General features: G+C 47.1%; 1 protein-coding gene across 2 annotated transcripts in view; it reads left to right on the plus strand.

Annotated features, from left to right (window-relative positions):
- The window catches only part of JPH3 (junctophilin 3), a 126,200-nt gene that overhangs the window by 91,645 nt on the left and 9,981 nt on the right, over positions 1 to 24,574 (plus strand). For both annotated transcript variants that reach the window (XR_012154539.2, XM_073308146.2), the window contains exon 4: positions 13,072 to 13,991. Coding sequence is in view for 1 of the 2 variants with exons in the window: in XM_073308146.2 (XP_073164247.1) it covers positions 13,072 to 13,991 (920 nt within the window). In the remaining variant the exon portion in view is untranslated. The remainder of the gene's footprint in view (positions 1 to 13,071; positions 13,992 to 24,574) is intronic.

Raw genomic sequence — 24,574 nt, forward strand, 5'->3', positions numbered from 1 at the left:
GGACCTAAGAGGTCCCTTCCAGTTCTGTGTGCTGGGGTTATAGGCCAGACCCACCCTGACACAAACACACGCATGCCTGCACCCTGAATATTTACTGTGGTGTATTTCCCTTTGCTAGCCAGAGAGGGGCTTGCATTGTGGACAGAACCACTTAGAAAGTAAGCAAGAAAACTCAATAAAGGGACCATATCTGTTTTGCGAGAAATGCGGATCTGACTGAAATATCCCTCCGGGTTATCACTTCCTTTCAAAGTTGCAATTCGTCTATCAGAGAGCTGAGCTTTTTAACAGGTCTTCCCACTCCCAGGGGCTTTTTCAACCCTGAGATATTCAGTATCTACATCTCCTATTGCTAAGAGACATTTCCTTTTTAACATTGCCTCTTGAAAAAAGACTTTTTAGGTAATAGATTTTTTTATTAGTTTCTTAGCAGAGATCTGCTGTTTGATTTGTGCTGGGGGTTGTGTGTCTGCTATTGGTGGGTGTGTGTGTGTTAGTTTCCACTTAGAACGCATTAAAAAACCACACACCCCAGCCAAGTTCATGCCATGAACTATATGGTATGAAACCTGGAAGTGTCTGCTGAACAATTCAGGCAGATAAAAACTAGGAGTGTGCATCTCAGTCTGGCTACTTGTCCTACCTGCAGCTCTGTAACCTCCGGGTGTGAACTGGTCAGCATTCACAAGCTGAGCGGGGTCAGGCATTGGATGGGAGTCCTCAAGAGAAAGCGAGGTGATGCAGGAGGGGATGTTGGTAGGGTTTCTTGGTCCTGTAATATTGGAAAAAACATAAAATGGAAGGTCCCTTACAGGAGTGCTCATTAAAGAGCCTTCTGCCCTTTTCGAAAGAGCAGGCAGGCAGTGCCCTGGCCTACTTCTAACTTACATTACATTCTCCCGAGAAGTCCCTCTGCACTTACAGAGGGAGCTGGCATTCTACTCCACTTTGTGTTCTCAGTTGGTTGTGTAACATGTTGTGTAACAAAGCCACTGTGAAACAGCTACCACATTCTACCTCAGAGGTGGCTGCATTCCAGTGATGAGGTGATCCCTCTATTTACCCAGGGCTTTGGGATTCTTTAAGGTGAAATGTGCTACAGAAATGTGTGATATTATTTGTTATTGTCTGAACTGAACTTTTTAAATACAAAACAAAATATCTGTAAAAGGCTTCCCTCCCCTTTCTACAGCTAGCCTGATTGCCTCTTCTTACATTTCCCCTCTTCTTTCCCTTAGAAGTCCAAAATCACTGTCACTTAACCCAACACTAGAGCCCTGCCTTGCTGTTTGCAGGCACCCACGGAAATGTGGGGTCACAGCATTGGGGTGTGATGTAGGAACCAGCCATGGGGGCAGAATGAAGCAGTTGGCTTGGGGAGAGGGGGAATTGCAGCAAAGGTCCCTAGCAGGTGAATGGATGGGAGACTGGCAGGCTGCAGTTGTCTCATGGGGGTGCTATATAGGGCTGGGGAGGAGAGCTGGCATGGAATAAGAGTTTCTATGGGAAAGCAGATCATGGCAATTGTTATCTGGGTAGGTTGGATTTAGCGAGGAGGTCAGGAATCTGTATTGTGGTAGCATCAAATGAACCAATCAGGACCTTGAAGTGAAGGATTCTGCACCTGCACATAGGAGAATGGGAGAGCTTACAGTCCACTGTGGGACAAGCGAGTGGGACAAGCAGGAGAAGGGATGGAGGAAAGGGAGATAAGGGTGATGATGAAAATGTCATACGGGTCCATAGGAAGCTGCAGACGCCACAGGAGCGGTGGCTCTGGGAAGGGATTTAAAGGACAGAGCAGCTGGGTGAGGATGTTCAACATTTCAGCGGTGGTGGGAAAGAAGGTGCCAAGACGCTTGTGGGTGAAGCAGATGAGAGGGTCGGGGAGGCTGGGCAGGGACAACTCAATGAGCCACAAGAGCAGATACACAGAGAGGGGCCAAGGGTAAGGGCAAGAAACTTGAGCTAGATACGGTGGGAAAAGGGGGAGCCAGTGGAGGGATTCAGGGGGGTAACGAAGTGATGATCTCAACAGCTGGGTTTTGAATGAACTGGAGGAGGCTATGGGGTTGCCAGAGCCAAGGATGGGGCAAGAGCCAAGACAGGGGATGATGTGGGCATGGATGAGGGGTTTGGTTTAGGTTTAGGCAACAAAGAGGACACAACTGGGGCTGGAGGAAGCCCTAGAATTTGGGATTAAGATTGAATTTGGGGATGGGGGGGAAGGAAGTTCCCACCCTTGAGAGCCACCCAAGGTTAGCCTCTCACTAGATCTACTGATGTAAAGAGACATGGAAGTGAAGGGGACATTCCTGGGCTGTGAAACCTCCAGAGACAAGGCTGTGGAATGGTACCAACTTCTCACTTATGCCTCCAAGCATTGGTGTGGGACCCGGGTCCCTTGCTTGCCCCTCCCTCAAAGCCCAGCTGCTACGCACTGCATTGCTGGTGCGGCAGGACACCTGGCCACCTCTCAGGATTGTGAAGTCCCAGCATGTGACTTGATGTAATGCAACTTAACTGCAGCGTCTTCCAGTCAGACACAGGCGCTTGACAGACGGGCACATAGTCTGCTACAGCAGCCTAGAACGTGCCGTGGTGATTCCTTGAGAGAGGAGGCCGCAGGCTCCTGTCTAGTTAAAGCTCTGTAAAGTATCACAGAATGTTAAACAAATACATCCCTGCAGCCTGCACAGGAGGGGATGCCCTGTCTCCACCCAACAGCATGCTCCCCTCCCCGTCCGTTTGGTAGTCTCTTCCATTGCCCCATGGCGCTCTCTCTCTGCTGTTACTGGAAGTTGTGAGTGACCTGGCTAGTGCTAAGACCCAAACTACACAGGGCTTTATTATACCTCCCTGATCTAGGCCAGCTGGGACTGAGCTAGTGAACTTGAGATGAAATGCCCTTTTGTTCTTGTAGGCCAGCATTCAGTCCCCATGGTGGAATTCCTTTCAGTGTAGTTAGCATCCCTCAGGATACTTGATCAGCAACCATTAGGAACTGTGGAGGGCATCATTTTATTAAAAAGTGAAAGCAGTGCTGGTCAAAGGTGCCAGGTGGACAGCTTTGTATGCATGTCCCATCACAATGGTACCTGTCATAAATATAAAGGAAAGAGTAACCACTTTTCTGCATACAGTGCTATAAAATCCTTCCTGGCCAGAGGCAAAACCCTTTCACCTGTAAAGGGTTAAGAAGCTAAGATAACCTCATTGGCACCTGACCAAAATGACCAATGAGACGACAAGATACTTTCAAAGCTGGGGGGGGGATGTGTGTGGAGGTGGACGACAAAGGGTCTGTCTGTCTGTGTGATGCTTTTGCTGGGAACAGATCAGGAATGCAGTCTCAGAACTTCTGTTAGTTAGTAAGTAATCTAGCTAGAAATGCGTTAGATTTCCTTTTGTTTAATGGCTGGTAAAATAGCTGTGCTGAATGGGATGTATATTCCTGGTTTTGTGTCTTTTTGTAACTTAAGGTTTTGCCGAGAGGGATTCTCTGTGTTTTGAATCTGATTACCCTGTAAGGATATTTACTATCCTGATTTTACAGAGGGGATTCTTTTACCTTTTCTTTAATTAAAATTCTTCTTTTAAGAACTTGATTAATTTTTCATTGTTCTTAAAATCCAAGGGTTGGGTCTGTGTTCACCTGAACAAATTGATGAGGATTTTTATCAAGCCTTTCCCAAAAAAGGAGGTGATGGGCTTGGGGGAAGACATCTCCAAGTGGTCTCTTTCCCTGTTCTTTGTTTAACACGCTTGGTGGTGGCAGCATAGGGTTCAAGGAGAAGGCAAAGTTTGTACCTTGGGAAAGTTTTTAACCTAAGCTGGTAAGAATAAGCTTAGGGGGTCTTTCATGCAGGTCCCCACATCTGTACCCTAGAGTTGAGAGTGCGGAAGGAATCTTGATAGTACCTAAACACCTCCTACATGTATCCTCCCAGTCCTCCTGTCAGGCAGGAAAATGCTATTAACCCCTTTTTACCCATGGAGAACTCAGGCCAGGTCTACCCTTAAAATTTAGGTCAACGTCGCAATGTGGCTCAGGAGTATGAAAAATCCACCCCACTGGATGACATACCTCTGCCGACGTAACCCCCAGCGCAGACGCAGCTAGATCCATGGAGGAATGCTTCTGTCAACCTAGCTCCTGTTGTTCAGAAAGATGGTGTTCCTATATGGACAGAAAAACCCCTGCCATCGGTAGCAGCTGCATCTCCACTGCATGGGTTATCCTGGCACAGCTATGCTGGTATAGTCAAGCCTTGAGACACAGAGATCAAGGCTCAGATCCTCCAAAGGTATGTAGGCTCCTAACTTCCATTGAAATCAGGAGCCTAAATACCTTGGAGGATCTGGGCCTAAGTGACTTGCCCAAGGTCACACAGGAAGTCTGTGGCAGAGCGAGGAATTGAACCAGGGATTCTGAGTTTCCGTCTGATCCCACTGTATTCCCAGAATGGGTACAGCACAGGCAATGGCAGCACAAGATTTTGCCATGCTGCCCCCTTGCCAACCTCCCTTCATCAAGGCCTGGCCTCTCCAGGACCCATAACCTCTCTGCTGAAACTGCAACAACCAAAGGGTTAAACGTCACCCGATAGGAGATGGCCATAGCACGTTTCAGTGCTTTGCTCATTGGCTTTAGAGATCAATGCCAGCTAAGGATGCTTCAAGTCCGCTAGCTCATTAAAATCCAGACATGAATGTTGTGTGTTCTCTTTTGCAATTTCACAGTGGTTCTTCTAGGAATACCACATGCTCCAATGCTAATTTTAGCTTATAATAATTGTTGAACATTCTTGGATGCTGCAAGCCGGCAAGATTGTACAGCGCTGCTGTCAAGTTTCTTTTAAAGGCAACACCCATGTTTCAGAGAACAACTGAATGCTTTTACCCAGGGTGGTGGGTTAATATGGACACAAAGTGCAGCCGTCTGGCATGCTGTATATTACATAAGGGCTAAAGATGAGAATATCACATTAAGAAAAGAGACCTGTCTTAAACCACTAATCAAGGGACTGAGAAAGAGCAGTGGCTTAACTGAGCTAATAAAAGGGCAGCAGAATTATACTCAGTACAGGAAAAGATATATTAAGGAGGTCTCCTAGAACAGGAGATTGCTTATTAAGCATCCCTTGCATAGTTTTTCATGGGTGCATTCATTGTCCCCCCCTTCCAGGGTATAGTCTCAGGTTTTTTCCCCAGCCCTGGTAAGGGGCCATAGCTCTAAGGGTTCTTCCCAGAGTCCCTGCCTTCTTCAACAATCCAGCTGGGACACATCTTGGTACCCACAGCTGGTGTGCTTTCAGCAGCCCTCCATTGGCTCAGTCTTACTGCCCTCAGCTGGTCAGGCCAAGTTCTGGGCTCAGCCTGTCCACACTGACTTGTCCACAGTCCTGTCAACCAGCCAACAGTGCACCTGGTCCTCCCTCTTCAAGCTCCAGGCAGAAACTACACTGTCACCACACCTGTTTGACTTTTATATGGCCCTTCTGGCCCCTGACTGGTCGCTCCAGTAGCCCCTCCAATTGGTTGGTTCTCTGCAGCCATTCTAGGCTGCCTGGAGGACTTCTCCGCTACTCTATTCTGGGGCAGGGTGATGCAGAGCCGTGAGGCCTCCAGTAGGGGGCCTCCACACCTAGTCGACCCCATTACAGGGTGAAAGCCACTATTTACCCCAATGCAGCAGGCATGGATTTCCCAAATGGACCTCCAACTTTACAAGGAAGTTTAAAGTCCACCTAAACCTCCCGCAAGGGGCGGCAATAACCAGGCAGCCTGGATGTGCAATATGGAGAACATTGTTTAGGCTTGGCCAGATAACCCCCAACCTCATCTAAACAAATTAATCTGGACACTTTGCGGGGGGGGAGAGCTGGCTCAGTGGCTTGGCAGACTGAGGTGGGTACAAGCTCAAAGTGTAAGAAGGCCCAAGATTACGTCTTTCTGCCACACTGATCACCTGTCCTTAAAAGATGCAAAGAAGCAGTAAGGCTCTCAAAGGAAACTTATTTGGGACAAATTTAAAAAGTGCTTAGCACTCAGCAGCTCTCATTGAGAACAATGGGGAATTCCCATCCCCGACTCCCCCCCTTGAGAAACAATGAGGAATTCCTGCCCCCTCCTTGCCCCCCTTTGAGAACATTGGGGAATTCCCACCCTTGACTCTCCTGGAGAACACTGGGAAATTCCCATCCCCCACTCCTCCACTGAGCGCAATGGGAGCTGCTGGATTCTAGAAATCTTGCCCCTGGTTTTAAGCTTTCTCTAGGAAAGGATGTTCAAGAAGCACCCTGCGGGGGTGGGGGAGGTAAGGGGTGCTTTAGAGTTTAGTCAGGAAGAACAAAGAGGTTAGGGTAAAAGTTCATTCCACACACACAGACTGGCCTCTGTCCCTGAAGTGGAGGAACCCCATTTCTATGCTGTAGATGCACCCATGGTAAGTTCAGTTTGGTGAGGGAGATGCCCAGACTATTCTCAGGAGCTGTACCCTTTGGAGGCCAACAAGGGGAGATTCTACAAAATTAAAAAGTAGCAAATGCAAAACCGATAAAAGGAAATACTTTTTCACTTAACACATTACTAGTCTGGAACTCACCGCCACAGCAAATTGTTGAGGCCGAGAACTTAGCACGATTCAAAAAGGGGCTGGATATTTATACAGACAACAAGAATATCCAGAGCCGGAATAATTAATAAATAAAAATTCTGGGAGGAATAGTAAATCTCCTGCTTCAGGGCTTAAGCCAATGTCTAACTATTAGAGACCAGGATGAGACCTACCTGCTACTGCAGGGTTCTTACACCTTCTTCTGAAGCATCTGGTGCTGGTGCATTTCAGCAACAGGATCCTGGATTAGATGGACCTTCGGTCTCATCCAGTCTGACAATTCCTAACAGCAATCTGAAGGGACTCCTATGTGAGATGTACATCCTCACTCTCACTGCATATGGGGCCAACCCTGAGCTCCCCACTTAGTTTTAACTCAAGCAAATTCTCACTGAATTCTCATGAGACAGAGTAAGAAGGAAGGATATCAAAGGGAGGTTAATGCCCTGGACTAGAATTTAGGAGAACTGGATCCAATTCCTGATTCTGGCACGGCCTTCTTGTGGGGTCACTTAAATCTGTCGGTGCCTCAGTTCCCCATATGGCAAACAGGAGTAATAATTTGAGCTGGCAACTTTCAATGAAAACTCTTAAATCAAATTATTTCAGAGAACATGGGAATTGTCGTTCACTCCTCTTGTCCCAGTTCCCTTCTGAGGGCTGAGATCCCCAGCTTGACTATATCTCCCATAATGCATCATGGTTCCCCCCTCTTCACTGGGGGAAGCAGTGCATAGGAGTCCCTGTTCATGGTGCATTATGGGAGATGTAGTCCAACTGGGGATCCCAGCTCCTAGAGGAGAACGGGGGCAAGAGGAGCAAACTGCAACCCCTATAAGACATTACAGCTCCCATTTTCAGCTGAAATATTTCAGTTTTCAGCCATTTTTCAACAAAAAACAATTTTCTGTGGAAAGTGGACACTTTTCACAAAAAGAAAAGGAGTACTTGTGGCACCTTAGAGACTAACCAATTTATTTGAGCATGAGCTTTCGTGAGCTACAGCTCACTTCATCAGATGTTTACCGTGGAAACTGCAGCAGACTTTATATACACACAGAAATCATGAAACAATACCTCCTCCCACCCCACTGTCCTGCTGGTAATAGCTTATCTAAAGTGATCAACAGGTGGGCCATTTCCAGCACAAATCCAGGTTTTCTCACCCTCCACCCCCCCCCACAAAAATTCACTCTCCTGCTGGTGCTAGCCCATCCAAAGTGACAACTCTTTACATAATCAAGTCGGGCTATTTCCTGCATAGATCAAGGTTTTCTCACATCCCCCCCACCCCCATACACACACAAACTCACTCTCCTGCTGGTAATAGCTCATCTAAACTGACCATTCTCCAGGTTTAAATCCAAGTTAAACCAGAACATCTGGGGGGGGGGGGGGGGTAGGAAAAAACAAGAGGACACAGGCTACCTTGCATAATGACTTAGCCACTCCCAGTCTCTATTTAAGCCTAAATTAATAGTATCCAATTTGCAAATGAATTCCAATTCAGCAGTTTCTCGCTGGAGTCTGGATTTGAAGTTTTTTTGTTTTAAGATAGCGACCTTCATGTCTGTGATTGCGTGACCAGAGAGATTGAAGTGTTCTCCGACTGGTTTATGAATGTTATAATTCTTGACATCTGATTTGTGTCCATTTATTCTTTTACGTAGAGACTGTCCAGTTTGACCAATGTACATGGCAGAGGGGCATTGCTGGCACATGATGGCATAGATCACATTGGTGGATGTGCAGGTGAACGAGCCTCTGATAGTGTGGCTGATGTTATTAGGCCCTGTGATGGTGTCCCCTGAATAGATATGTGGGCACAATTGGCAACGGGCTTTGTTGCAAGGATAAGTTCCTGGGTTAGTGGTTCTGTTGTGTGGTATGTGGTTGTTGGTGAGTATTTGCTTCAGGTTGCGGGGCTGTCTGTAGGCAAGGACTGGCCTGTCTCCCAAGACTTGTGAGAGTGTTGGGTCATCCTTTAGGATAGGTTGTAGATCCTTAATAATGCGTTGGAGGGGTTTTAGTTGGGGGCTGAAGGTGACGGCTAGTGGCGTTCTGTTATTTTCTTTGTTAGGCCTGTCCTGTAGTAGGTAACTTCTGGGAACTCTTCTGGCTCTATCAATCTGTTTCTTTACTTCTGCAGGTGGGTATTGTAGTTGTAAGAAAGCTTGACAGAGATCTTGTAGGTGTTTGTCTCTGTCTGAGGGGTTGGAGCAAATGCGGTTGTATCGCAGAGCTTGGCTGTAGACGATGGATCGTGTGGTGTGGTCAGGGTGAAAGCTGGAGGCATGCAGGTAGGAATAGCGGTCAGTAGGTTTACGGTATAGGGTGGTGTTTATGTGGCCATTGTTTATTAGCACTGTAGTGTCCAGGAAGTGGATCTCTTGTGTGGACTGGACCAGGCTGAGGTTGGTGGTGGGATGGAAATTGTTGAAATCATGGTGGAATTCCTCAAGGGCTTCTTTTCCATGGGTCCAGATGATGAAGATGTCATCAATATAGCGCAAGTAGAGTAGGGGCTTTAGGAGACGAGAGCTGAGGAAGCGTTGTTCTAAATCAGCCATAAAAATGTTGGCATACTGTGGGGCCATGCGGGTACCCATAGCAGTGCCGCTGATCTGAAGGTATACATTGTCCCCAAATGTGAAATAGTTATGGGTAAGGACAAAGTCACAAAGTTCAGCCACCAGGTTAGCCGTGACATTATCGGGGATAGTGTTCTTGACGGCTTGTAGTCCATCTTTGTGTGGAATGTTGGTGTAGAGGGCTTCTACATCCATAGTAGCCAGGATGGTGTTATCAGGAAGATCACCGATGGATTGAAGTTTCCTCAGGAAGTCAGTGGTGTCTCGAAGGTAGCTGGGAGTGCTGGTAGCGTAGGGCCTGAGGAGGGAGTCTACATAGCCAGACAATCCTGCTGTCAGGGTGCCAATGCCTGAGATGATGGGGCGCCCAGGATTTCCAGGTTTATGGATCTTGGGTAGTAGATAGAATATCCCAGGTCGGGGTTCCAGGGGTGTGTCTGTGCGGATTTGATCTTGTGCTTTTTCAGGAAGTTTCTTGAGCAAATGCTGTAGTTGCTTTTGGTAACTCTCAGTGGGATCATAGGGTAATGGCTTGTAGAAACTCGTGTTGGAGAGCTGCCGAGCAGCCTCTTGTTCATATTCCGACCTATTCATGATGACAACAGCACCTCCTTTGTCAGCCTTTTTGATTATGATGTCAGAGTTGTTTCTGAGGCTGTGGATGGCATTGCGTTCCGCATGGCTGAGGTTATGGGGCAAGTGATGCTGCTTTTCCACAATTTCAGCCCGTGCACGTCGGCGGAAGCACTCTATGTAGAAGTCCAGTCTGCTGTTTCGACCTTCAGGAGGAGTCCATCTAGAATCCCTCTTTCTGTAGTGTTGGCAGGGAGACCTCTGTGGATTAGTATGTTGTTCAGAGGTATTTTGGAAATACCTTTTTGCGAATACAGACTAACACGGCTGTTCCTCTGAAACTTTTCACAAAGGCATCATTGAATTGAAAACCCAGGTTTCCATTGCAAACCGATTTCAACAGAAAATTTTTGACTAGCTCTCATAATGAGCCTTCCTTTGTCTTGTCTGTTTAGATTGCAAGCTCTTTGAGGTAGGGACTGTCTCTGACTTTGTGTCCGTACAGCGCCTCGCACAATCGAGCCCTAGTTGCAGTTGAGGCCTCTAGGTGCTATTGCAATAATAATAATAAAAATAAGATCTAAGCATCATCATGATTTGGATCTGGGTACGTTGTGGATCCAGGTCTGTGCTAAAAGGGGAACCATGGGCTCACAGATTGTTTGCTTTGAGTTGAGCTAGAGACCACTTGATTCTTCTGCCAAGTCTAAGCTACGAAATAAGAGTGCCTTCCTTTTGTTCGGGTGAACTCACACTGCACTTTTTTTGTTTTTTTTTAAACTTTTCATTAAGACAAGGTTACAATAAAATGTTAACATACTACATCACTTATCTAGGCTCAGGTTAATATTCCCAAGAACCTGGCTAAAGGTTCTGCTCTGGAAGTAACCTCTGCTTGGAGACATCTTTCAAGGAGATAACTTGAATCTGAGGTATGGCTTGAGTCTAGTCCAGTACTACTTCAGAGACAGCAAACAGACTTCTGCTATTTCCTGACCATAATTTCTTTCCTGGCTTGCCTTCTTGAGCTAGAGTCTCTCTTGTGTGCTTGAGGAGGAACAAGATGACACAAAGCAAATTATCCAGCAGGATCAGGCAGAAATTAAAGCAGGCATTTCATAGCGTTTATTTTTAAACCATGGCAAGAAAATTGAGTGCTTCCTTTTTGAGACTCATTTCTCATCTAGCCATAGCAATTGCAATTAGGTGTATTTGAGGGGTGTAAGGCAGTTAATACAGATATCAAGTCTTTCATGTAACTTAGCATGGCTTTAGCTGGGAACAAATATGCTTTTGGTGTGTTAAACGAGCATTAAGAACCTTTGGCTTTCACTGCTTCCTTGGACTCACTGGTGTTTGTTAAGGGATTAATAAAATGCTGCTTTCATAGCCGAGTAATCAGGCTGACATGTGAAATTTATCTTGCTGTCCCATCACACTTGACTAGGTCCTACTGGAAAATGCAGTCACCAGCATAGCCCAAGCATGGCAAAGTCACATTTTCCCTCTTGCTGTACTGTGCGATGGAGTTGGTTTTTCTGAGAAGCCCACTGTGAGAGCAAGCAGAGTGCAAATGTGTCTGTAAACAATGGAGGCAGCAAAGTGACATTGGTAGAGCAGGAGATGGGGAGGCAGGATGCCTGGGTTCTAGTCTTAGTTCTGCCACTGACTCACAGCATGACCTTGGCCAAGTCACTTAATCTCTTTGTCTCAGTTTCCGCTACTGCAGAATTAGTATAATAAAACTGGGCACTTCAGAGGAGTTATGAGGCTGAGTTAACTAATTTGTGAGGGGCTTTGAGATCCTTACATGTGACTACAAAGTATTATTTTTAATATAACTGGCCAGAGTACTGGTTCATCCAAACAGCTTAAATCGAAGACACCACATCCTTCCAACAGCAAATAGTAGGGTTTGAAAATTTGGAATGGGGAGGGAATCTGAATGCTGATTGGCTGATGAGGATGTGTGTAGGATGCAGATGCCATGCAGAAATGCACTCTGCAGGGTACACTGTGTGGGGTGGCATCAGGGTGCATTCTGCTTACTTCCTCATAAACTAGATTCAGCAATAATGGAGACTCAGAGGGATTCTCATGGAACGTGAACAGGCATTTCATCCTAGTGAGTCTCAAGTCTCCTAGGCACTCAGGGCCACCATGGTGCATTGCTTTGAAAGCACAGTATGCTAGTCATGAACTACTGCCCTGCCTATAAGTCTATAACATCATCCAGCCCTTCAAAAAAACTGGGGCCAGTTCCGGGGGGCCAGTTCTCAATCAGAGTCTTGCCTCAGTCAAAAGAAAAGGAGTACTTGTGGCACCTTAGAGACAAACAAATTTATTACATTTGGCTCCAGAAGCCTGCAACTTTAGATTATCTTCAGAGTAAAGTTCAGCTCAGAATCCTGACCCTAATGCTCTCAAAGTGCAGGGATGTTTGGACCCATTGTAGAGACAGGGGACAACTGTCAAGTTCAGATCTGGCTCTGAACTTTCCCTAAGTTCCTTGCTGTTTCAATCTGGGGGTTTGATTCAAGCTCATCTCTAGTCCTGCCAGTTCCAGACAAAATGACCTTTGCATTGTCAAACCAATTCAGATGGGTAGCCCACTTGTCTAGTGGACTTCAGTCCCACTGCTGGACGTGCGGTAGTAGGGAAGAGAAAGGGGTTTCACGTACATACTGTGAATGAGATGCTCAGTGGTATGGGCAGAGAATGGCCACGTGGCTAGTGCCCAGGACTAGGATCGGGGATCCAGCCACAGCTTTTCCCTGGGGGGCCTTATGAACACCGTTGGCCTCTCTGTGCCTTAAGGACCTCAAAGGGAAGAGAACAAGGACAAAGCATCAGTGTTGTTCCAGGGCCCATCTGCACATCACAGGTGAGTTGGCCAGACAGAAGAAGGTATTTTGAAATGCCTGGCAGATCACCCGAGCGCCCCAGCCAGCACTCCCTCGCCCCACACCAGGCTATGATGTGAGCCACTGCAGAACATGTGTGGTGCCTGCTGGGCCTGTCTGCATGATCCCTGCCCTGCCAGGCTCCAGCTCGTCATAACGTACAGCACTTTGGATGCTGTGGGCAGTATCAGGCACAGTCTGAAACCAGCCAAGTCTATTCTGTCGGTCTTGGAGCAGGGAGAAGGTTGTTGTCATGGGCCTGACCTCTGGTGTCCGATACGGTCAGTCCTGTTCTTTACCCTGAAAGGCCCTGTGATGCTCTCACAGAATAGCAGTAACCCTGTCTCTCTCTCTCTCTCTTTCTCTCTCTCTCCTCATTTAAAAGGGCTCGAGTGCCAGAGGCCAAAGCGTCAGAACTCAAGCGACGACATCGAGGTCCTCTCCACAGGGACCCCGCTCCAGCAAGAAAGCCCAGAGCTGTACAGGAAAGGCACCACCCCTTCTGACCTCACTCCCGATGACAGCCCCCTGCAAAGCTTCCCTGCCAGCCCCTCCTCCACTCCGCCGTTGGGCCCCACCTGCAGGACCAAGAGCGCCCATTTCTCCAGGCAGGTGTCGGTGGACGAAGAGAGGGGTGGGGAGATCCAGATGTTGCTGGAGGGACGAGGCGGAGACTACTTGAGACCCAACAGCTGGAGCGAAGACCAAGCAGGCGGGACGCGTGGCGTTAGAAGCGGGACCCTGCGCAGCAGTCATTTGGGGTCTGCCTCCATCCCTGAAGATTACGGAGGCCGGAGTGGAGGGCACAAACATAAGGCCTCCAACCACAAGCAAAGAGAGAGGTGGACAGATTCCCCAGCTGCAGTTTCTTGGACTTCCCACCACAGGTCCCACAACCACAGCTCAGGGAGTGCCAAGCTGCTTGAGCTGGATGAGGAGAAACTGAGCAATTACGAGATGGAAATGAAACCCCTCATGAGGATGGATTCTTACATGCAAGAGTTTCACACCCAAAAAAGACACTATAGTAAAGCAGGCGCCTGCAGGAGCCTGGCTGAGGAACACCGTGGGGAAGACCGGGGCTTTCGGGTTCAGAGACTGAGGTCTAAGTCCCAGAACAAAGAGAATTTCAGGCCAGCTTCCTCTGCTGAGCCCACAGTGCAGAAACTGGAAAATCTGAGGTTCGGGGACAAAGCGGAACCCCGGCTATTAAGGTGGGACTTAACCTTCTCCCCGCCACAGAAATCCTTACCTGTTGCACTAGAATCCGAGGAGGAAAATGGGGATGAGCTCAAGTCCAGTACGGTAAGTAGACAAACTTGTGTCACTGAACTTGACTCAGGAAGCAGATGCCAAGGCAAACCTGAGCTGGTTCAGAACTGTTGCAATGTTAGAAAGGTGTGGAAGAAAATTTACACCATGAGAAAAACTGCCCCCCCCCAACCAACCACCTTTAGTACCTTAAATTCCCCCCACCTCCCATTCTACACAAGGTATCAAGTACATTGAAAGGTGGTTTTTGCAGCTTGCTTTACTGGCAAAATGTCTCTGGGGAAATGGCAAGTTTTCCACATTAGGTGTGGGAGGGTATAAGCAGGGAAATGTGATTTATTACAAGATAAAATTTTGTGACAATTAAATCCCAGCAGGACTCAGACTTGATCAAATGTATGAATCGTTGCAAACCACCCTCCCTCTACCCAATAAAAACCCAGCACCCTCAGAAAGGACAAAATAATTATCAGGTTCCTGCCCATATGAAAATTCACCCAGCAAAAAAGTGCAGGTCCATGCAGCTCTTGTTGATACCATTTTATCGCTAGGCCTGGCAAAGCCTTGTTTTGGTCCAACAATATGAAATAACCCAGTTGCAACATCTCTGTATTTGAATCTTTACCTCATGCCACTGCAACAGTGTACCGTGATGTTATGTCACTGCAGCACAGTGTATCACCAAGTGTGATGCAATGTTCTTGTGCCATAGTGATGTTGCATTGCAAAGCCTGAAACGAATGGGATCCTTTAATTGTGCTATACGACAGTCATGGAAGAGGCCCAAGAAAATTAGGACTGTTCTCTGAATTTCTGGATAAGGGATGATCCAGATTCTAGTTTAACTCCTGGGAGTGAGCTGCATAGCACTAAACACTATGGAAGCCACTGGGAGCGTGTAGGTGCTTTGTCTGGCCCTAAATATCTGCAGGGAGCAGGGCCTAAACAACTGATCTGTTAGCACCAATGCACAGGGCTCTGTCACAGGAGCTAAAGGTGAAATCCAGCCCTTGTTGTGGGCTAGGATCTAGCAGGTGACGTTACTTATGCACACAAACTCAGTACATCATATACTCCCCCAGAGTTAGACAAGCTTCTGCAGTTCACAGGAGTTGAACCCAACCTATGTGCTGGAGACATAGCTACGATATAGATCACACACACAGGGAACTGGCGCTCAAACCCTGGCTTCAGATCTAAACAAACATTAATACAAGACAGTTATTACTGACTAACTAGCAGGCACAGCCTGCATGTAAAGATGCACAGACAAGCCATTCGAATGCACATCATATTTCTAAGTGCTATAACTGTGAAGCAGCATGTTTGGTTTTCTCACATTCATAACCAAGGGTGGAACAGATGGCGAAGGTTTGAGTTGAAGTTAATGAAATACAGAGTGATAGATGATATGTGGATTTAAATAACCCATGTTGCTGGTGACTCTTTGTTCTAGAAAGAGTTTTCTGCATTAACAGGGTTTGGTTCCAGTGGCATGGACAGGGAGGGAGTAATCAGAAAGAGCTTGTTGAGCGAGTATATCTAGGACACAAAGCATCACCCATCCACAGCATAACAACAAGACAATGTTGCATACATATAGCATGTTGCACCTTCAAGGATCTCCAAACACTTCACCAACATTAGTGAGTTTAGCCTCACTATACCCAAAGGTAGCCGTGTGTGATTAGCTCCATTTTACAGATGGGAAAACTGAGGCACAGAGCAGTTAAGCCCCTTGTCCAAGATCACACAGTGAAGCAGTATCAGAACCAGGAAAAGGACATAGCACCTTTTAGCTCTGTGCCGTCAGAGCCACAGGGTTCATGAGTGGGAACCCCAAACCTGTGCAAAGCATTGCCACTCTGGACTTCCCAGACAGGCATTAAGTTTTTCAAAGCAGCTTTAAGTCCATCCAGCCTCCCCAGAGCACAACTTAGAATGCCAGTTTTAGACAAGCCTTCCTATTTCCAGCAGGCTGCCTCCAGCACGTGGGCAGTCCTGATGTAGAGCCTCCTGGCAGAGAGGTTTTGCAGAACGCAAACCACAGCTCCTGCAAAAGTCCGTGCGCTCCCACACAGCGGACAGCTTGCACAGCGGCCCTGCTTTTCTGCCATGCCCAGCGTTGTCGTTTGTGAAGCTGTTTGCTGAAAAAGACATTTCTCATCTCAAAGACAACTGGGTTGCTTCCGAAAGTGGAAGAAAGGGAGGCTGTTAGCTGGGCAGGTCTATTTTTGACCTACCTAGAACATCCTTGAGCATCACTCTTGCAGGACAAGCGGTTTTAAAAATAATCGACCATAAACCAGCTCAACAGGAGCCACTATTGAAACCAGAATACTGGCTCCTAGTTGCAGTAGCTTCTCTCCTCTGGGTGATCAGTCCAAATCCAGCCCCAGCGCAGTAACGACCACAAGTAATGACCATCCAATAGTGATTATGTGCCCTATGTGAAGTGAACAGGGTGGGTTCAGGTCAGTTCCCAGCGAAGCCATTATCACAGCTGGCACTAGTCCCACCCCTTGTTGTTAGCATTATAGGAGCGCCCAAGGCGTTGAAATGCTGTGGAGGCGGTGCCTTCCCTCTAGATGTGATCCCTCCAGGCCAGGGCTGAACAACCGGCGAGGGGAGGAAGAGGTTGGGCAGCATGCGCTGCTTTGGCATGTGCTTTCTGTGAGTAGTCAGGGGATTTCAGTCTTCAGGGCTCTCAAGCCAGTACTCAGTTCATATGAAAAATTTAAAAGAAAAAGTAAAAAAACCCCAAACCTTGATGTTTCTGTGTGTGTGTGGACCTGCACACCCAGAACAAACTCACATCAACATGCAGCGGCTTGCCACCATTTGGACATGGATGGGCGTGTACTGGCTCCTGTATTGTCAGGTTGCGGGGACTGTATGATGCAGAAATCTGTCCTACGTTTGAGTGGTCCATCGCTTTCTGTAGCCTCTGGACCAGTCTTTGAAAAAGAGAACTAATCTTTGGGGAGGTATGGAGGAACAGAGTCTTTAAAATGCCAGCAGCCCTTTTACTCATCGGCACAAAATTCATCATGTTTTTAGGGAGGGGAGAATAAATACATGACTTGAGTTGCAAAGGGGCTAAACAGCTGCATCTCCCAGGCAAGCTAATGAGTGTTGTGGGACCTCAGTCAGGCCAGAATTCAGACATGAACTGATACCAGACAGTTTCATTAGATTATCGTAATTTAGCAGGAGTGCTAGCAGAGGGAGGGGATAGCTCAGGGCTTTGAGCATTGGCCTGCTTAAACCCAGGGTTGTGAGTTCAAGCCTTGAGGGGGCCATTTAGGGATCTGGGGCCAAAAATGGGGATTGGTCCTACTTTGAGCAGGGGGTTGGATTAAGATGACCTCCTGAGGTCCCTTCCAAAGCTGATATTTTATGATCACATTTATTTAGATGAAGCAATTACAGGGACAAATTCCGGTCTCAATGAAGTCTATGACAAACCACCTCTTGATTTCAGCAGGACGAACAATTGGTCCTTTGACGTTCTCCTTTCACAGATGTTCATTAGAAAAGCCCTGTCCACTTTTGGGTACAATCCATGCTACCAAAAATCTGTGTTCACCTCTAACACATTTCCCCTCACCCCCAGATGTTGTCAGATGCAGCTTTGGTTTTCTCAGTTATTCGCTAAAATCCTGTCTTATTTCAAACAACTCAAGGACAACTCTTGTTATGGGAGCTTTGTTTGATTAGACCACAGAAATGTCCCTGTTCAATTTCAACGACCGGCAAGGCATTATAAACAGAAAGAGAAAAATTCCAGTGGCCGCCGGGTTTTGTTTTTTTAAGAGGCTCATTCTCTATTGAGATATCCTAAGCATGTTTCACTGTCATCAGGGAAAGTGAAAGGGAGCCAGCCAGCCTGTAATTAGCACGCCTCTGCTGAGGTATCACAGTGGAAGTGATGAGGGTGTCAGCGAAGGCTGCTTGGCCAGGTATTGAGCCAGGGGGAGGATACCTGAGAGAAGAAGGTGATATGAGTCAATGCTTAAAGGGGGAAGGAAGCAGGGCGGATGAAATCCAGCAGCTCTCCCCAGAAATAGAACCTCCCAGCCTACGTAGGTGACAAATGTTCCTTTCTCAGCTCTTTCAGGGGCTTTCAAAGCATTTTAAAGGGATTGCACCTCAGGATGGAGAAAATGTAGTCACCTTGAGTCCCAAAGAATACAAAACAAGTGATAAAAATAGCGACCGGTTGCTGCCTCCGTAATGAACTAACACCCACTCCCTGCGCCAACAGAGACTCTTTCCACCTGACGTTTAGGAAGACGGGCGACTGAGAGTGAATCTCTACTAGCGGCTGCTTGTAAAGGGCTCTTCCCACCCCCAGTTCCCGCTGTCATTTGGCAGGTTGGGCTGGTCAACGCGAACATTGTTTGGACTCTGAATGGCTGTTCAGTTCACCCACATTTGTATCTCTGCCTGGGCCTGATCCAATGCCCTTTGAAGTCTAGGGAAAGACTTCCACTGTCTTCCAGGCCGTTGGCTTAGGCCCCTTTTCTGCTTTACACTGGTGTGAATGGGGCTTATCTGCATATCTGGGCAATGGGGTTCCTGGGGTCTTTCCACATTCAGGCCTTGATCTTAGCCTTCCAAGACCTCCTGTCTCACCACAGCCTTTTGCCACAGCCCTCTCTCAAGGCTACTTCCACAGCACCACACTTCATGTCTGAGGTCTCCCTCCCTAGAGACACTCACAACAGGTCCAATGTCTCCCTAAGCACTCTCTTTACTGACCATATATATATAGTCCGGCAGCCACTTGATTCCTGTCATCTGTTCCTGAGACGACCACGTATTAGTCCCGTTAGATGACATCCCCCAGAATGCCCTGGTTTAGGGCTGAGCCAGGACTGGTCCATGCTTGCCTATCACCTCCCTTTAAAGCCAGTGGATAACTATGTCACAGTGACTATACACAACAAACTGTAAAATTATAAAATCACAGAAACGTAGGGAGGGACCTCAAGAGGTCATCTAGTCCATCCCCATATGTTGAGGTAGGACTAAGGTTATTTAGACATCCCTGACGCATCTGCCCAACTTGTTCTTAAAAACCTCCATTGATGGGGAGTCCACACTTAACTTCTTTCACTGCTTAACTGTCCTTAGAGTTAGAAAGTTTTTCCTAATACCGAACTTAAGTCTTCCTTGCTGCAAATTAAGCTCATTACTTCTTGTTCTCTCGTCAGTGGGCATGGAGAATTATCCATAAAATTATCCATAAACTGCCTCTGCATAAAGTGCTGTCAAATGCACAGAGCAAACACATTTGGGGGTGGGTGGGTGGCAAGGAAATACTATTTTTTCCTCTAATCTCTTTCATGTACAGCCATCTCAGGGATTACTTTAACAACTCTTGGTAAATAGTTTTCAGACAGAAGTGTTATGTTCAACTTGACATTGTCCTTTCAAAACCCTTTTGATATCAGGAGGCCTTTGATGTAGCTGAAGGATTTAGCCTCATTTTTATTGTCATCCTGTATGTGTTTTAGTCTTTTTGAAGTGAATATTTAAAGATGGGCCTCACCCAACCCCCGAACTATGAATACTCCCCACCACCACTGCAACTACGCAATAATTAGGATCAAAATCTGGATCTCAGCTTTGTGGCTGGCTCCCTCTCCTGATAATTCAGCCAACTAAAATCCTGGATCACCCCCAAACTTCGGAAACATTGGCATTTGGATCTAGAACCTGCAACTCACACCCAGCTCTACAGCTCGCCATAACATGGGCCCATAAGTCACGCTGGCAGAATGTGCAGGTGCACTAATACATATAACCCTCATAAGTAGGATGGAATTACATTACGTCTGCAAACACACAGACACACAAAATTCACAGGTACAATTTAGGAATGCGTGTTTGAAAATGTAGCCCCTTAATCGGTTCTTGTTTTATTGTAAAATCTCCAAGCTGGTTTTCTTTAGCTAGGCACTATGTAAATAAAATGTATTCTCACACACACAAAAATGCACATTATGTAAGGCCCTTGTCCTGTGATGTGCTGACTTCATTGGGACTTGAGGGTACTCAGCACCTTGCAGGATGGGTCCCCACAAACACACACACACAAATAAATAGCTGTCATGGCTCCAGGGCTTAATCCCTAAGGGCTGATGAAAGTCCACGGGAATTTTTTCTGAGTGAGGACTGAGGATCAAATTTCTATTATCTCTACATTCTGACTATCAGTGTCTACTACTTACACGGCACCCGTTACTTCTGGAGAAGCACACCGATTCACCATACCCCAGCCTTCACATACAGCCCTTCCTGTAACCAGGCAAGAGAGATGATGCAGAGGCTCCAAGAAATACGCAAGAGATCTTGCTATGCCAAGCTATTAGTCTGGGAGGTGCTCAGACACTAAGGTGATGGGCATCAGTACAGATCCCATAGAACAGCAGACAGTGTTTCTTACCGAGACCATAAACCACAATGGATCCACTTGCCATCTAACTACGCCCTGCTGCAGTATTATATGGCTTTTCAGTAATGCCCTATTTTATTGTGCACTGGTACCAAGTGACTGCTTCTTTTATGTAACTACATTGGGGGCCAGATTCTCTTCTTGGTTACTCCTGTGCTCACTTACTGGGGTCCCTCTTTGCACAGGTGTCAATGAGAATTTACCCCCATGTTTTACTTGGTAAATGCTCTTTAACTATTTAGCAGTGACATGTTCCTATAGATTGCATGGGGGCTACTATTCAGCAACAACGACATCCAGCTGCTGATTTTTCAGCATTTTCCCAGTGCTGAGGCTTTCTGCTGAGCAGCATCCTTGATAATTACACTAAAGAGATCCCAGAAGGATTCCTAGGTAACCACACTACAGTTTCCATGGCAGAGATAACAAAGGTTGGACTCTGTGATAACAAACAACAATGGATTGTTCATATTTTAATTAACAATGCTGTGGTTTTATTTGTGAGGTACACCTCCCTGGCCCCCCATATTCCCAGTAAGACACTTGGGTTGCTGTATAACAGTTAGACACAAACAGGATAATGAGACAGAAATTATGGTGCTTAGATACTACAGTGATGAGATTATTACTACATTGATGCTAGAGACAGATTGGAAACTACATTCAAAACATAAAGACTTCCCAAAATATTTATGATTAATTATTATTTCATAGCAGGGGTCCATTTTATTTCTTACAGAGCATCACTCTTGATCCACATCCCCAGTGCCCAGGAAGTCATGAATTTAAAAGCCAAGGACCTGATTCTCACTAAAGCCCATTTACACCTCTCTGGCAACAATATAATTTACCCCTCCTTCCATGCCCCTTTACACTGCCAGGGAGAAGTAAAGAGGCCTTCATATAAGAGCGAATCAGGCCCCTGAGCTGCTCAGCTGCTTCATCTTCTTGCTGAAATTTACCATCCCCAGTGTGGAAAGGCGAGTGAGTGAAAGAAGGATCCATATAATAATTCCCTTCTGAGGATGTGGTCAGCCAGCTATTCACCCTGCATGTAGTTACACTGCTGCTTCGTGGTAGAGCAGAGTCTGGAAATCTGTGCATTGATGCTGGGCTGCGGAGTGAAATTTTGAAACTGTGCCCTGACTTTACAAGGGATTGGGACTGGAAATTATAAAACAACCCCTTGCAGCTCCTGGTGTCACTGCCTAGAACCAGCACATCTCTCTTTACCGTTCTGCGCAGTGGCTCTTTGTAGGTGCTGGGATAAAGTACTCTGCCCTCAAATGACATGTGAGCCCTAGCTACAAAACAGCTCAGGCTCTGAAGGCCCATCCCCCCCGAAGTCTGCAGGCGTGTCAGTCCCAGGTTTTGATTTGGGCTTCTCTCTGAATCGAATGATCAGTTACCAGATAGCTAAAGTGGGGCAAGAATTAAATAAAATGCCACTGAACGGCTAGAGCTGTGTGTGGCATCTCAAATCACAGGGCCTCAAAGTAAAAGGGATTTTTTCTTTTGTCTCAATATGGGTTTCCCTTGTTAAAGGTCCAGCATGGTCTACAGTACAGTGAAGTCACTTTATCTGCTGGTTCTAAAACGTTCACAGGAGTTTACCAACCTGTTGCCAGCTTGAGGACAGGCCTGAATTTCCTCCAGGGCTCACTTGCCTCAGAGTGTTTCATCTTCCTCCAGGGCACCAAAGAGGAATCAGGAAAAGATGACACATATCCCAGGACAGTCAGCTTCCTGTGACTGCAGGGGACAGGAAGGGGATACGTAGACCTTTAGTGGAAGTTCAAGCACAATGCTGTCGCATCAGAAGCCCAGGCATAAGCAGCATTTAAAAGTTTACAATTGGAGTTGAAGCAAAAGCTCTGAAAGGTCACAAAACTTTTTATTCGATTAGCTAGCATATTATCAGAAATCTGGCCCCTCTGCTAAGACATTCCCACGCCTTTACAATGGGTGGGCCATTCCCAGCGGAGAGATCACTACATGCATAGTCCTCCTTGGAGTTAGCTCAGGAGGGGTAGAGAAAGGGCAAATGTGAAAAGCAAAGAGAAGCTGTAGGCTGAAAGAATGTCAGACATCAGCTGCCCCCTTTGCAAGGAATCCCCAGAGACAACTGCACACGCAGAGGTAATTTTTAAACTCAGCTCACCTGTTTCACAAGCTGACAGACCTCTCACGGGCATGACTTTGGTATCCCAGCACACACGTTAAGGGCCTAATCCTGCAGCCTCTACTCGGGTAAAATTCCAGTCGACTTTCCATTGAACTCCATGATTGCCATGGGAGTTTGGTCTCAGGAAGGATTGCAGGGTTACATTTTCTCGCATTTAAGAGGGGAAAGTTGTAGTGACCAGAGAATTAAGAAATGCTGAGGCTAGCCACATCTGGTCCTGTTCTACAACTCTGTTCAGCAATGAGACAGAAGCACAGAGAGGGTACCACATGCCATCTGCCTGAGCAGCATTCAGGCTGGCTGGCATGTAAGTTTGCCTCTTGTATGTGGTTAATTTGATCTACTAGATCGAGCACATGAATAGGAAAAGGGGCAGAAACACTGTCACTTGGGACATTTAAACGGTGACTGGACCAAAGGCTAGAGAACGTGCTCTAGGGAGCCATCCTGCACTGGCTGATGAGTGGCTGAGACCCACTGGGTTTTTGCATCACTGTGCTACCCTGCCAGCAGAAACAACCAAACTGATACCCATCAGCAACCTATTATCCTGTTGATCCAAGGGGAAAGCATGTGAAACCCAATCATCTTTTGAAATGGAGCTAGCACTGTGAATAACAATCTGCATCACAGTATTTAGCCTCGCTCCAACTTGGCAGCAAGCAGAGAAGGAATTCGGCACCCAAAAGGGTTGGCTACAGGCAAAGAGATTTGCACAAACCAGTCCAGAGCAGCTACCTGGCTGCCAGGAGGCTCCCTCAGAAATCCTTCCATTTGGTTGGCTTCCTTTGACCTCGTTGCTACGCAACAGCATATGCCTTTCCAGCAAGCTTGAGCTTTTCAAAGGCAGAGCCCCATCCTCCCTGTCCTCCTTCCCCTGGGCCCCCGCCTCCCCAGATGTGAAATGAATCAAGCAGCTCCAGAGGAGAAATGATCTCTGTCTCGCAAGGAGGTTTTTAAATAGATCTGCACTGTGGTATGAAGACTGGCTTAATGAGGGCATCCACCCCTGCCTTGTTCCAACCGGAATGGGCAGATGAGCCTTGTTATAATGAAGAAGGAAGGGAAGGAGGGAGAAGCAGGGAACTAATTGCGCCATTTCACGAAATAAACAAATCTGTATAATTAAAAATGACTATGAGTGGGGGCCATTCAGGGCCTCTGGCTGTCCTACTGTGTATCCCATTCCCTGTGCTACCCAACTGCAGCAGCTGAGACAAAGGTGCCGGCTATTCCATCCAGTGCCCGCCCCCTCCCATTCAGTTTTGCATTCTAGCCTGCCCCAGTACTTGGATTCTTCCGAACCATGTTGGTCGAGGCAAGCAGCAGTCCCACTCAGAGGCTTAGCATTCAAAGAGGGAGCAGCAGCCTAGCGTGCCAAGCACAGAAGACTGATGTCCCAGCGCTGGCCCACCTCTAGGGTGTGTTGCACCCTGCACGGGAGCTCACACTTATTAGACAACCGACTCTCCGAAGAGACCACCCCAAAGTGCCCCAAAGCGTAGTGAGTACCATTCTGCACCATCTTTTTTCCCCATCGTCACCTCAGATAGGCACCTGGTTTTAGCTGGTCCCTTAAGGCAAGACTCACTGTGTACATGACAGGAGGGAATCCAAGCTCAGGTGCTATCCTCACTTATTGATCCACCAGGTATATGCTTTCTCGGTCAACCTCCCATCATGGTCACAACTTGGCACCAATGCACTGGATTGCTCCAATGCCCCCCTTTGAGAACCGAATGAGGTGTGTCGTGCTCTATCTTTAGTCCATCAGCTTTGTCCTCACTCCACCGTAACAAGGATAGGACTGCCGGGGGCTGCATTTGGCCCGTGGGGTGCACAGCGCTTGCCCCTAACTGAACATAATTGGTTTATTTCACGAAGACAATGACAACGAGCTCCTCTGAGGTCTCAGAAGCTGCTTTTGCACTGAATTGTACACGGACAAAAGCCAGGTGAGGTAGAGAT

This window comes from Lepidochelys kempii, chromosome 12 (genome assembly GCF_965140285.1).
Source record: "Lepidochelys kempii isolate rLepKem1 chromosome 12, rLepKem1.hap1, whole genome shotgun sequence".
NCBI lineage: Eukaryota > Metazoa > Chordata > Testudines > Cheloniidae > Lepidochelys > Lepidochelys kempii.